This window comes from Gouania willdenowi, chromosome 21, assembly GCF_900634775.1.
Source record: "Gouania willdenowi chromosome 21, fGouWil2.1, whole genome shotgun sequence".
Classification (NCBI taxonomy): domain Eukaryota; kingdom Metazoa; phylum Chordata; class Actinopteri; order Blenniiformes; family Gobiesocidae; genus Gouania; species Gouania willdenowi.
This window is the reverse complement of record NC_041064.1, coordinates 19,868,000-19,882,162: the sequence shown is the minus strand read 5'-3', so window position 1 is coordinate 19,882,162 and position 14,163 is coordinate 19,868,000. Positions and strand designations below refer to the sequence as shown.

General features: G+C 35.5%; 1 protein-coding gene and 1 long non-coding RNA gene across 2 annotated transcripts; both read right to left on the bottom strand.

Annotated features, from left to right (window-relative positions):
• Window positions 1-1,584: 1,584 nt before the first annotated feature.
• On the bottom strand, window positions 1,585-3,360 carry LOC114455490 (uncharacterized). Its single transcript, XR_003672685.1, has 3 exons — window positions 3,238-3,360; window positions 2,258-2,347; window positions 1,585-2,014 (listed from the first exon to the last, which is right to left on the bottom strand). It is a non-coding gene; the product is annotated as an uncharacterized LOC114455490 (long non-coding RNA).
• Window positions 3,361-4,511: 1,151 nt separating this feature from the next.
• atp6ap2 (ATPase H+ transporting accessory protein 2) lies at window positions 4,512-13,595 on the bottom strand. The gene is made up of 9 exons (XM_028436162.1): window positions 13,461-13,595; window positions 9,740-9,870; window positions 9,507-9,635; window positions 9,310-9,405; window positions 9,094-9,231; window positions 6,430-6,483; window positions 6,197-6,346; window positions 5,992-6,111; window positions 4,512-5,271 (listed from the first exon to the last, which is right to left on the bottom strand). The coding sequence occupies exons 1-9, from the start codon at window positions 13,534-13,536 to the stop codon at window positions 5,077-5,079; spliced, it is 1,089 nt and encodes a 362-aa protein (XP_028291963.1). The 5' UTR covers window positions 13,537-13,595; the 3' UTR covers window positions 4,512-5,076.
• Window positions 13,596-14,163: the final 568 nt, after the last annotated feature.

The window sequence follows — 14,163 nt, the reverse complement described above, 5'->3', positions numbered from 1 at the left end:
ACGTTTTTTAAAAATTAAACAGTTTGGAAATCGGTTCAGAATTCAACGAATAATTCTACTTAGAGATTGAGAAATATCTCTTTCTGACGTAATGTCCAAGCACCGCTTCCTCCACCAACGCTGGTCCAAGATGGCGGCGCTGTGGACGTGTCCCTCCACAGTCGATGCAGCGTCTACGTATATAATGTCTATGGAAAATATAACCGAAGATGTAAAGTAAAAAAATAAAAAATAAAATAAATAAAATATTGTACTTAAGTACTTTATTTTTAGTGGGATTTTAGTTCACGACATTTTCAGCAACAAAAAAAAAAAAAAACGATAAGCACCGGAAGTGGTGGTTACTATGGCTGCGTCCGAATGGTCCCTCCTATTTCCTTTCTTATCCACTGTTCCTTCACCCCCGGAAGTGTTTAAGTGGTGGCCATGATAAAGAGTGTCCGAGTTCTCTTTTTTTATATTATTATTTTTAGCAAGTACGTGCTTTATTACTCCAAGCATATGAACTCACATTGGGATTTTTTTCTCTCTCCAGATATCAGTTAGATTAAATTTATGCATAAATTGTATCAAGTTTGAGGCCATAGAACAGTTGGCTTGAGAGGGCCATCTATCTTGAAGACCTTCAAGAGCAATGTTAAAATCAAACCGATCATTGCGTTCGGATATTTTGAAAAAAAATATGTAGAAAACGAGATTCTAAAACATCAAGCAGTTGTTATTTTCAGACTTTGAGTTGTACCCATACAAGTTAACAAGCAAGATTATAATATCATTGACATTAATAATAATGAAATGACCATTAGGATCAGCTTCAGACTGTAAAACAACATCACCCCACTGTGCTTTCCAATATTGTGTATTGTTCTTAACAGAAAGTGTCTCTGGAAAAAAAAAAAAAAAAGAATAGTCTTTTTTTTTTTGCTCCTTTGACATTAAAAATAAAGCTTTTTGTTTAATATTCTGTCTCAACCCCCTGGCATTAAAAGAAAAAAACAGAAAAAGACAAAGTAACAAAGAAGTCCTAAGAACATGGACTATAAAAGTAGAAAGTCTGAAGAATTAGAATATAGAGAACAATCTCTATCTGTCAGTATTGTAAAGCAATAAACTCCATGCACTCTTAATGAACAAACTCCCAAAAAAATAATTATTGCCAGCTAAAAGTCTGTGTATTTTTGTTAAAAAATAAAATAAAAAAATCGGTGTAGTTTTGTGCATTTCTGTTGTTATTTTGTTCATAAATATTTAGTTTTGTGTATTTTGACTAATTTTCATATTTTTGTTTAGTGTATTTTTCTGTAATGTATGTTTTTTGTGTGTTTCTGGAGCTTTTTTGTATATTTTTGTGCATTTCTGTTGTTGTTTTGTATACTTTTTGTATAAAAATTGTTTAGTTTTTTTGCTTTATTTCACCGTTTTGCTACAGGTTATGAACTCATAATAATAATAATACATTTTATTTGTAATGCACTTTACATTTGATTCCAAATCTCAAATTGCTACAGGGATTTAAAAAAAAAAAGAATAGTAATAATAATAATTACTTACTGTAATGATCTGATGTGATTAATGATCCATTCATCACTTTGTAAAAACGAGGTATTTATTGACATAACAGCAGAAACATCAGAACAACTCTGCCCCTGGAAAGAGGTTGAAGAGACAGCCTTCACAAACTGCAGTACACAATATTAAAGCCCCATTTTATTTTTAACTAAAGAAACATGGTGATGAGGCTTTTTTTTATTCTTTATTCAGTCCAAATCCATTTAATTTGAGGTCATGTTTTTAGTTTTAATGATAGAGTGTCCATTTGTGTGTCACCCTGAGCTGGACATTAGTTTATACCCCTGAACCAATGTCCAGCCCTAACGTCAGGATCCACACTTCTCCACAGCCGTGTCCGAGGACATCCCTGAGCCGTCTGCTCCAACCAGGCCATCGTCAGACGCTGATGTTAGTGCAGCTGCTGCAGATATTCCTCTTGATGGGTGCCCAGCTTTCCTTTCAGCTGAATACGGAACAGGATCACATGTGAGTCACTGACATTAGTAGAAAAATACTTCTCCAAACTGGAAAAAAACACCATCTTTATTACTAATACTTCAAATCACAAAGACGAGGATCATGACATAGATAGATAGATAGATAGATAGATAGATAGATAGATAGATAGATAGATAGATAGATAGATAGATAGATAGAGATAAACAGTAGACGTTTGTCATCAATGCCAAAGTGATGGATATCTTACCATTAGCACTACATGGTGTAATGATGGGCTTCTCCAGGTCCTCTCCCTGGGCAATGGAGGCCCGGATCTTCCTCACCACGTAGACGCTTGCTGGGCAAAGAAAATATATTTCTTATTATTATTACATTTCACATTTACATTATTGTTATTTCATTCATGAACACATGATATTGTCATTGTTCACTAATGTGTTATTTACTCCAAGGCTGCTGCTGAGTTTATCCTGATAACAAATCCATTGTAGTTTTAGAAAGAGGGCAGTAAATAAGGACAAACTCAGCCCTGTACTCTTATTTATCATAGGAAGTGTCTCCTAGTACGTAATACATATCTATATACCGGCAGTCTATCCGTAAGAAAGATTACTTTGCCGTACCTTTTCTACATAAGCGTAATGTGCCCATGTAAGGCGCCTGACTTAAGGATTCTTCCTTCTGCTGCTGTGGGTTTGAATCCCACTTTTGACAAATATATTTTATTCATTTTAACATATTTTCACACGGCAAATTCCACCTTTAAAAATAAATATACAAAAAAATAAACATTTTAGGGTTAGGGATAAAATAAAAGGGATAGCGGGGTAGTTAAAAATCAATATGAGCTAAAATAAAACTGACGGAACTTTAAGTCCCGTGGCCAATGAGGGGCGCTGCGTACGGATAGACTACAAGTCTATTGACACGTGTTACATACTGATAACCACTGCCATTATTATATTAATGTTAATTTGTCGTTTGCTTTGGGGGTCTCACAAAAATTGCCAAGATAGTTTATATTAGTATATTAATTAAAACACGATTAAGCAAAATATATTGTTTAAGTTATGAATCATTAAATAATTTGTAATAGATAGATAGATAGATAGACAGAGATAATTAAATTAACACACCAATGTTGTTGAGGGTCAGCAGCGCCGTATTGTTACAAGATTACTATCTATCTATATATATATAGTATTTTAATATTAGAACATCTCATACCTTTAATCAGCAGTCAGACCATCGTGCTTTCCTCTCTTTATGTTCTGTGTTGATCAGCTGACGGTACTAAACGCTTCTGTTTCCGCAATGCATAATATTTACTGTTATGAAACCCAACAGCCAATCGCGTACCGCAAAAACTCTAAGAGGAGGGACTTAAAGCTCCATAGTTCACTGTGATTGGTCGATGCTCTTACACAATGCACAGTGAATACGTAACGTCGTGAAACAGGAACTGAAAAGAGGATTGGGATGATTGACAACAACTGAGGAGCTTATTACGTAACAGGTGCTACGCCAGGTATAGATGATTTAAAAATAGAGTAAATACACACATTCTAATAATATGTTAAATGGGAGTGGGGACAAATACGTCAGTTTATTATTTTTTACTTTTTTTTAAAAAAAAGAAGGAAAAAACACACATTATAGTACAATGGTTCCCATTTTTTTTGTCTCATGTATCCTTTTTGCATTTTTGTCAAACCATGTGTAGTGTGTACCCCCTCTTTATATCATAAGTGGGCTCTCCTAAACCCCCAACTGTGTCTCGAACCTTGGTTTCCTCAGGCAGTGGTTACCAAACAGGGGTACGTGTGACCCTAGGGGTACAGGAGCACATTGCAGTGGTATTATACACTGTATTGTCTTCATTGAGAAGGTTTTTTTTTTTTTTTGGCTTCAGAAGGACTTAAATCCAGATGAGAGGAGGCAAAATGGCTCCTTTGAGAATAAAGGTTGCAGATCATTGAATAAGGCTTCATTGTGTAAGAGATACCTGAAAACATTTACCAACCAATTTCTAATCACTTTTCAAATAAGGTACACATTCACCATATATTTCATCCAACCAGCCATCAATGAATGTTGATGTGACTAATGTAAATGGCTTTAATTTGTTACTGCAGTTCAGAACACATGGAGTAATGAGGGGCGTCTGTAAAAAAGTAAAAGTTAAAGAAAATGACAAATTTCATACTGTCTTTTTTTTTTTTTTAAACAATGACTCAGCCTAGCTAATTGGGACTTGGCACAATTATTAGATTTTTCTTTAAAATACAACTTTATTTCCCACATAAAGTGAGACACAATGATTTTACTTCTTTAAAATCCATTATTTCTTGACGTCTTTACTTGTTCTTGCTTTTATATAGTGGCGTCAGAGGAAATGAGGATCAGTCATGAATGAAATCTTAATACGTAACAAATAATTGCCCTCTCTCTGTTCCTTTGAGGGTGAGACATAATTTGCACAGGAAACATAGTGCAACATGTTTCAGGGTGACCAACGTAATAATTTAATGTCAGGCATTTAATTCAATTTACAGACTTTCATTTATCCTTCCTTTTAAACCACATTATGATTACGCATATACTTTCGTCATCTGCCAGAGAAGCACTGGACACACAATTTTACAACACGAGAACGCATTTTGTCATATGTCTGCATTTGTATATCCAATATATACAGATTTTATTTAACTTAAAAACAAGCACAACAACTTCATATTGAAATCTTTCACAACACCACAAGTTTCACAATAAAATACAGATGGGATCATTTGGGTGAACAAACAGATGCGTTTAAGAGGAGTTAATATAAGGAATGATGGAAGCTTTGAGGTTGAAGGGAAATAGTTCACATCTGAGTCTACAGTGTATGCACAGCCTGTGATGAGCAAACGTACAGCAGTGCTTATGTTTGTCATTTTATCAGAATTGTAAACAAAGAAAAAAATCACAATCTTTCTCTTACCTAGGTGACTTACAGTATATCACTAAACTAGACCACACACACACACACACAAAACACAAACATGTAAGGGAGAGCTCTGCCCATCAGTCCATCCTGATCTTCTGATTGGTCATCCTGTAGATGATGCTGTCGTAGCCTGGGTCCATGTTCCACAGGTTATAGGAGACCACGATGACAGCGAGGGCCAAGGCGATCATCAGCCACAGCACAATGTTGAAGATCACAGCATACTGGAAGTTGTACTTGTAGGCTAAGTTGTAGGGGCTGCCTGGGTTACTCTGAAAATACATAATACAGTCACATGATCAATTAACAACTCACTGGATCCGTTGTAGGTGGACAGGAAATGATCTGTTTAAATAAGGACTCATTTGCTGTGTGCATACTAACGTACTACTCATACTAAGTCTGACATCAAAATTAGTATGCAATGTGTTCCTATTAGATAATATGGAAAGATTGAGTACACGAGAACAGATGTATACATATCGGGACATTTTTTAACTATGCATGGTGGATGCATTGTGAGCAGAACGTAAAATCGTCCTGGGACCAGCTTCAAGCTAAAAATCAAACACCCCAGTTTCAAAAGCATCTCTTCTTGTCTTCCATTAGTTTTTTTAACACTTTTGTAAATAGGGCTCTTGTTTTGAAGTTAACTGGAAGTTTAGTCAGTAGCACAATGGAGGGTCTCTGAAAATCTCTGAACTGTCGGCATTTAATGTGTTTCCGTGAGTTTTATGGATCAAATAACCACATGTTGATATTCTACTTGGTGACTTTATCGCTTAAAATGTTTTCAGAACTCTCAAAGTTGGCCAATCAATGAAGATATTTAGTCTCAATGTGTTTCAGGTTTTTGTCATCGGTTCAAAATGCATCTTGGGAAACTTGGAAGTATATATAACAATCACCATCCTAATCATACTAATAGTATATAGTAGTCAGTGAGTGTGTAATACGTCAGTATGCGATTTTGAACACAGCTATTAGCTTACAATTTGTTTGGATTCCAGGATGGAACGTGACCTCCTGGTCAAAGGAGCCTCAAAGGTCTTCACCGTAACCACCTCTACTACGGCGCTGTTGCCATAGAGACCATATATGTCTTCTGCAAACTACCAAAAAAAGAAAGAAAAGAAATCCGTTTTAAAAAAAACATTTTCCATGGAGTTGCACCAAGTACTTAGATCTGCATCGTACTTTTTGAAGGACAGAAGCCAGAATAGCTTTGGCGTCGCGATACTGAGGCGAGTCTTTGCCATAGAGCCGACTCAGCTCCTCCAGGCCTGACAGCTCCAGGGAGTACAGGTCAGGGGAGTGGTCCTTGGCCAAGTGTCGGTGTCTCTGCAGCTACAGGAAGCACAAAGACACGCCTTCAGAATCAGATTTGTCTGAAAGCTCTTCAGAAGAAGATCCAAAAGATATTGACTCACCAGAGCCGTGATGTCATGAAGAACCTGGACCTCAGAAAGGAAAAGTAAATCTGCCTAAAAAAAACAAAAAAAAGAGAGAAGAGTGTAAACCAGAGATGGGCAATTTTTATCACAGCGGGGCCACAAAAATGTCATCGTCTGATCAAGCATTTAATAACGACCTTTCTGAGCATTCATTTGGTTTTTGAATTGATTTTTGTATTAGTGTTGCTTTATTAATTTTTGTTTTTTTATTTATGTATTTTTAGTTGCCTTGTGAGACTTAAATTAATTCTACTTACATTTTGTGTATTTAGGTTGTCATTTTATAAGGATGGGAATCTTTGGGTGTCTCACGATTCGATTTGATTCAAAATCGATTCTCGTTTGAACTGATTCTCGACTCAAAATTGATACAATGCATAGTGTGTTAAGGCAAATGATGGCATCACAACAATACATTTTGTACAAGAGATTTTGAAATAAACTGATTCCAATGATGTAATCACACAAAGGCAAACTTAGGACAAAAGGTAACATTTATTCATGCTAAACAAATAAAAACATATTTACTGTAAAAGAAATAACCAGCATAAACTAAATGGCCTAAATAAAAGCTTAAACAGGCCACCCCTTTCTTCCAGAAGTAAGTCTCAACTCTCAGTGACTACAAGAATACATTAAACCATACAAAAAATAAAGCTTCTGTTAATAAATTAAATTATTTATAATATTAATTAATTAATATTAATCAATAGTTAAAAAATAACATTGTACAGTCATAGTCAGTGAAGCACATTTAAGACCTATCTGATCTAAATTTAAGACAATTTAATACTTTTTATTAACAATTTTTTTTAAATTGATTTTTGAAGTTTTATGAATTGATTCAAATTGTGGATTAGAATCGCAATTATTATGTGAACTGATTTTCACCATCCCTATCATTTTATATATTTTTGTGTTAATTAATTATTTTGTTGTACTTTTGCTTATTCTTCAGGGATTTTGGACGTTTTTTGAGTCATTTAGTGTATTTTGGAAATGTCTTATTTTTGCCCTGTGCCACTTTAAATTAATTTAGTGTTTTTCTGTAGTCATTTTATATATTTTTGTGTTATTTCTGTGGATTTTTAGTAAATTTGTGTATTTTTGTCATAATTTTGTAAGTTTCTCTGTTATTTTTGAGTATTTTTAGTTTCCTTGCACCACATTTAGGTAATTGTGTGTATTTATGTTGACATTTTATATAATTGTGTATTTTTGACATCATTTTTTGTATTATTCAGTAATTTTGTCAGTTTTTCTGTTAATTACACTGAACAAAAATATAAAAGCAACACTTTTGCTTCTGCTCCTATTTTTCATGAGCTGAACTCAAAGATCTAAAACATTTTCTAAATACACAAAATACATATTTCTCTCAAATATTGTTTACAAATGTGTCAAAATCTGTGTTAGTGACAGTGTTTAGAATAACGGCGTTTAAAATAACGGCGTTTTTTTTTCTCAGTAACGGGGTAATCTAACTAATTACTTTTTACACCGTTATCGTTACTGAACGTTAAATGCGGTGCGTTACATGTATTGATTGAATAAAATGTTATCCGAAAGCATCCCTGGCTTCTTACTCAGCTGTAGTGAGGAGGTGGGTTAAAAACAAGGTGAGCGATTATGATTGGCTAACGCGGTGTCATGTGTCATGATAGCCAATCAGAGCCAGTGTTTTTACACATGTGCCAGCGCACACGCACCTGTTGCCCGTAAATATATGCTGATAATCTATCTCATTACGACAGCTGTACCCAACCCTGGTCCTCAAGGGCCACTATCCAGCATGTTTTAGATGTTTCCCTCTTCCAACACACCTGATTCAAATGATTAACTCATCATCAAGTTCTGCTGAAGCCTGATAATAATCCTGGTAATTTCAATCAGGTGCGTTGGAAGAGGGAAACATGCTGGATCGTGGCCCTTGAGGACCAGGATTGAAGACCCCTGCATTACGAGGTAAACTCAGACTGTGACACCGGAAACAAGACAACACGTAATCACGCATCAGATCCCGCCCATTTCTGTCCAAATCACAGAGATGCCTATTAGCATTGGATTAGTGTTATCACAGGACCTTGGAGTTCAACAAAATATTGTAGGTCATTTACGGGGGAAATTTTTACTTTACAAATTACTGACGGCCAATTTGCACAGGATTAACATCACTGATATTCTCCGCAATTCTTACAAATCGCATGTGGTCCATAGGTTAAACTAATCACGTACGAATAGGGCTTTAGTTCCCCATCGTCCTAATACCAACTATTTACAAATGTCTGTCTTTAGAGCTTTTTACTTATGAAACAAATTGCCTAGAGACCTGAAAGACATGTCAACTTTACACATATTTAAAATCAGATTTTTATTATCTTAATGTGTATGTTATGGATTTTTCTATTTGTTGGTGTAATAAAAACGTGTCTTAACGTACCTTTTTATGTAATGTTTCTGTATATTTTGAACTGTTTATTTTTTTTGTTTTGTTACATGTACTAGAATATATATATATATATTTTTTTTTTTATGGACCCAAAGAAGATTAGCAACCACTGCGGTGGAAGCTAGTGGGGATCCAATAAACAAATAAATAAACATGAACGTGTGTGAAGGTCATCCATGGTAGATACTGACCTCTGCATTCCTGCTGAGGGAGTTGAGTGGCAGAGAGGACAGCACTGAGCCGTCCTGGGACAGACGAGCTCGAATCTGCTGCAGAGTGACAGGAAGGTCCTCGAACACAGCGTTGGCCTTGCCAAGCATGTAGAGCCTCTGCCAGAAACAATAGTAGGTCACAACCAGCAAAGACGAGCGTTTCCTGGCTCCTATTCTGTGTAGTATTATCATTACCTCCTCACTGGGAGCCAGCTGCAGCACCACAGGAGTGTCCTCAGCAAACAGGGAGTGAACAGTCTCTGCCACGCTGTCCAGGGTGAAAGGAACCGGCTACAGGGAACACAACCACCCAGGAACAATAAAAAAAAAACCTCTTTAAATTCCAACACAGCCTTAACTAATATCAATATCATTACACACGTGTGACTTACATTCTCCAAAGGATAAGAAGCCACACTCTGAGGCAGGTCCAGATCATCCACTCCCCTCACTACCACCAACACGTTAGCCCTCGGACGCTGGAACAAAGGACCAGCCAGGAGGCCTGGCCAGGACAGATCCTGTACAAATAAAACCAGTGTATCAGCTTCAGATACGTTACTATAAACATTCTTTTTTATTATTATTATTATTATTATTAATGTTTGCACCAAACAAAAAGCACCTCTGGAACAGAGAAGCCCATTGTTAGGGCAACAATGTCAGGGATCTTCTCCCCAGAAACAGGCCAGTCTCCCCTCTGAAAGGAAACAAACCCTGGAGCCTGAAGCACCGACAAGGTGTCCCCACAGACGCCTGTATGTAAAAAAATTAAATAGTGTGAGTAAAATTTTGAGTAAATAAAATATTCTTCATATATTAAAAAAAAACAAAAACAATTGTACTTGATTATGAAAGAACTTAAACATTTGTTTTTCAGACACCATAGATTCAAGTTTTATTCTTATATGCTGGATTTGACCCTGAAATCACTTTGATCTCAAACCCTACAACCATGTTGAAGCTAAGGTAAATGTTCTCACAAAATCACCAGCAAACCCTCATTCTTTTTAACTCTCATCCAAAAAGCTTGTTTGGCTCCAAAACTGGGGGTAAATCGTCTTCAAGCAAGTCAACCTTTAGGGCCTCCGATATTCTGTGACCGAGGGAAACAGAAGGCAAAAATGGAATTCCTGTTCTGAAATGGAAAAATCAATCTGATTTTGTTCCGTTTTCTCTCTTTATATAAAATTGCGCCCCAACTTGACACGGAAAAGCCTCACATGCATGTTTTGGGACAATATCACACATTTAAATTCCATTCATCACTGGAATGGGTGACTGATTGTATAGAAAGTTTGTCCAATTCCAGCCATACTACTATTTAAGATCTCTCGCTACATGTTACGGTTACACAAGTGATCGTGTTATCCTGTGACTAAAAATGAATGCAGAGCTTCCTCTGAAGTGTGTTTCTAATGTGTTGTGATGAACAAGTGGTTCCAATTATTATAACTGTATTCAAATTTGGTACAAAAGACAGATTTAGCTAATGGTGTATTAGTTGAGCTGGTGGTCGATTTACCTGAAGAAACGTCACCGCAGAAGCATCTCCGATCACACAGCGTGTCAAATTTGAGGGGGATTACCTAGTTTGTGGTAATTAAAGTAAATATAAAATAATGTTTTGGGACCAAATCATGTTTTCACAAAACAAGTGGCGGAAGGTCAAAAGTGTTATGAACAAACTTTGTACACCTTACGCAATGTAATCACGCGTGATTTGAGCGTAATGCTCCCAGATTCCAATAGCCAATCTGAAACATAAATGTAAAAACAGTAGTTGACTCTATTAACCCTGACCTTTAGCATGTTTGGTAGCATTCGGGAAGTTTAACAGTAAGTCACTGGTAGTGTGACAAGATCTAAACTTGACGAGATTTCTAGTAGCAATAAAAATGTCTCGCGAGATTAAAAAAAAAATTCAAAATTTTTGTTTTTTTCCCCATTTTTTTGTGAGCTATCCAAACTTCTATTTGTGACCTGTGGGGGCATTAATGCACCTTTGCTACGTCTAGCCTGCCAGAGCCTAAAGCAGGAGAAGGAAAAGAAGAAGAAGATTCCAACATGAAGATTCAAACCCTGGTGTATAATCTTGACATCAGAATTTACATGAGAAAATGTTTTATAACTACTTGTTGAGAAAGGAAATACAAATATATTGAGTTCTAAAAGACTGCTTTAAACCTTACAAAGTTTAGCAAAAAAAAATTGCCCTGTCACATTTGCAGGTTCATTCTAAGTTAACATTAATCTTTTTATTCCCCCTGAATGCTACACTTGTTTCCTTTTCAATAAAAATCAGGTATTAAAGGTTCATCATTTGACAGTAATTGTCATCTTTAAATGAAGTTGTTATTGTCACAGACAATTAAAAATATACTCCAGTCCATTAAAATGTAATCATACCAGGCCTGCAATTACAAGATAATAAATACGTTATCAAACATGATGATGATATTCGTACGTGGCCAATGATGTTACCGGAAGTCATGTGACCATTCCGTACATTCAAATCAGAAGAAAAAATGGCTCTGAGCAAGCAAATTCACAGTGGGAAAAAATTGAAATCCACTTCAGAGGGTTAGGGTTAGTTATTCCGTAACATAATTTAGAATTCTACGTATTACTAGTAGGGATGTAACGATTCACTCAACTCCCGATACAATTCGATTCACGATACTGGGTTCACTATACGATTCTCTCGCGATTTATTTTACAAAATGCGACTGTATGTAATGACTGAAAAATATTCCTTTATTTTTTGGGGGAAAATACTATACTATTTTTCATTGTCAAAAGAATCCCTTGATAAACTATTCAAAACAATGCAATTTAACTAAAAATAAATCTTGAATGAAATAAATAAAGGAATAATACAAATGAAGAAGAAGCTTATTATTTAAATTCTGGTTCTATAGTAAACAATACAAAACTGCATAATAGTTATTTTTCTTTTTAAAAGTGCAACTGACAATGTATTTTGTGCCTTAACAATTGGACTAAAAAAACAAAACAAAAAAAACCCAGTCATTTTACTGTATTTAGGTCAGATATTTGTTTGAACCAGCAGAGGGCGCTGGTAACCCAGTGATCGGTTGGCATGCAGATATTTTGCAGTGAAGAAGAGATGCTATGCTAGCAGACAGAGCTAATAGAAAAACGTGACTTTTACAGATATTCACGTAATATTACAGATATTCTTTCGGTGCTAAAGGGGTAATGAATCATTTATGAATATGTTTAAGAGTAGAAGGCGGCCAGAAAGAAAGTATTAGCAGATTTTGCTCGCCGCCAACACTTCTGGGTAGCGCCCTCTGCTGGTTAAAAACTGCGATTCAATTTTCACAGCATCGATGTGAATCGTTATACCTATGAATCGATTTTTAACTGCCTTACGATTAATCGTTACATCCCTAATTACTAGCAAACAGAAGTACAAGTTCATAGGGTCTTAAATACGTGACCTAAACTGGCCAATGAGGGGTGCTATGTATGATAGAATGTTGGTATATTGATACAGCTACGTACAGATAGCCACTGGCATAAATGTTTTACACAAATGCATATGTTGAATCAGTAAGGTCCAATCATTGCTAAATGGGAATATTAGTGACCGTCCAAACCAGATGGAAAATGATAAAATATCTAATACACTAGTACTGACTGTTGTAAAAATAATACTGTTCACAGATAAATAACTAATGATGACATGTAGTATAATGTAAATGAGTAAGTGCAATATGTTCATGTGTTAAAACTTTCTGTATTTTTTCAGTAATATGGCAGGATTTTGACTGATTTTAAACTAAAAAATAAATAAATAAATTTAAAAAAATCACTTCTGCGGATGGATGGATGAACTACCTCGTGACAGACAGCTGGCAGTGGATGGTAAAAGAGGAACTAACTAGCTACCAGAACCATGTCACATGACCTGCTGTAGCGTGGATCACTAATCAGCCATTATGACATAAAAACAGAGTCACATACTGTAGACCGCTGTGAGTTTAAAGGACCTATAAAGTAAATCCAGTTAAAACAATTTAAAATTACAAGCTCAGATGGTGCAAGACAATCCAGTGTTGCTTTCCAGTGGTTAGCAACATGTGCAGATTTACAATTACGCGTTTAAATACAATAAAATACACTAAGAATGTAAACGTTGTAATTTCGTTAAACAAACATCGAACCATATGGGCTGTTGTAGAAGGAGATATTAGCTATCACGCAGCTATGCTAATGGTTAGCACACTACCTAAAGCGGGGGCGAAACGACGCTGTAGTCTTAGATACAAGTCGCACCAGTACAAACTAAACAAATGTTTTTTTTATAGATGTATTACCTTTGGTAGTAACGAGACAGAAAGCAAACACAAAGGTTAAAACAGGCTCCATCCTTCGGCTATTAGACAGTTTCATTTTTCTCCTTCACACAGTAGCAGTCAGCTGATGAAAACGTCACGATGCCGCAAAGAACTCTGGGATTGAATAAACTGTTACAACTTCCTGGATCTACTAATGGCTAAATATCTCCCTTCTTTTATTAAACCTTTTCCTCTTTTTTAGAGCAAAAAACTTCAATTATTTTAAGAGTTACTTGCTTGTTCACAACTTTCATTTGTTGTGTCTTATTTAAGAACAAATCACATACGTTACTTGTTATTATAAGTGTTTAATAATCACTTATTCTTACCTTGACTTTGCTGTATATTTTACAAGTTACAACTGAAACTAATGCAGGCGTCATTTTTCATATTTAAAAACCCGTTGTTCTATTGATAAGCTAATGGCGGAAAGTTGCAATATTCTACATGGTAAATAGACCTGATCACAGTTGGGGCCACAAAAATGTGATAGTCTGATAGGAGGGCCTAACTGTGATCATTTACGTCAGCATTACCACTCAATCGGTATTATTATTGTTATTATTAATATTATTATGTTCATTATTTTATGAGTTTTAGTTGATATTTTGTCTATTTTTCTTTTTTGTGTACCCTTGGTATCATTTAGCTTTTTTTTTTTTTTTAATTATTATTCTTTAAT

Excerpts from the sequence above, each read along its gene's own strand:
- atp6ap2 (XM_028436162.1), bottom strand. The coding sequence starts at position 13,536 with ATGAAACTGTCTAATAGCCGAAGGATGGAGCCTGTTTTAACCTTTGTG. Across the intron at positions 9,871-13,460 it reads CTGTCTCGTTACTACCAAAG|GCGTCTGTGGGGACACCTTG; the intron begins GTAATACATCTA and ends TTTTACATACAG. Across the intron at positions 9,636-9,739 it reads TGGGCTTCTCTGTTCCAGAG|GATCTGTCCTGGCCAGGCCT; the intron begins GTGCTTTTTGTT and ends TTATTTGTACAG.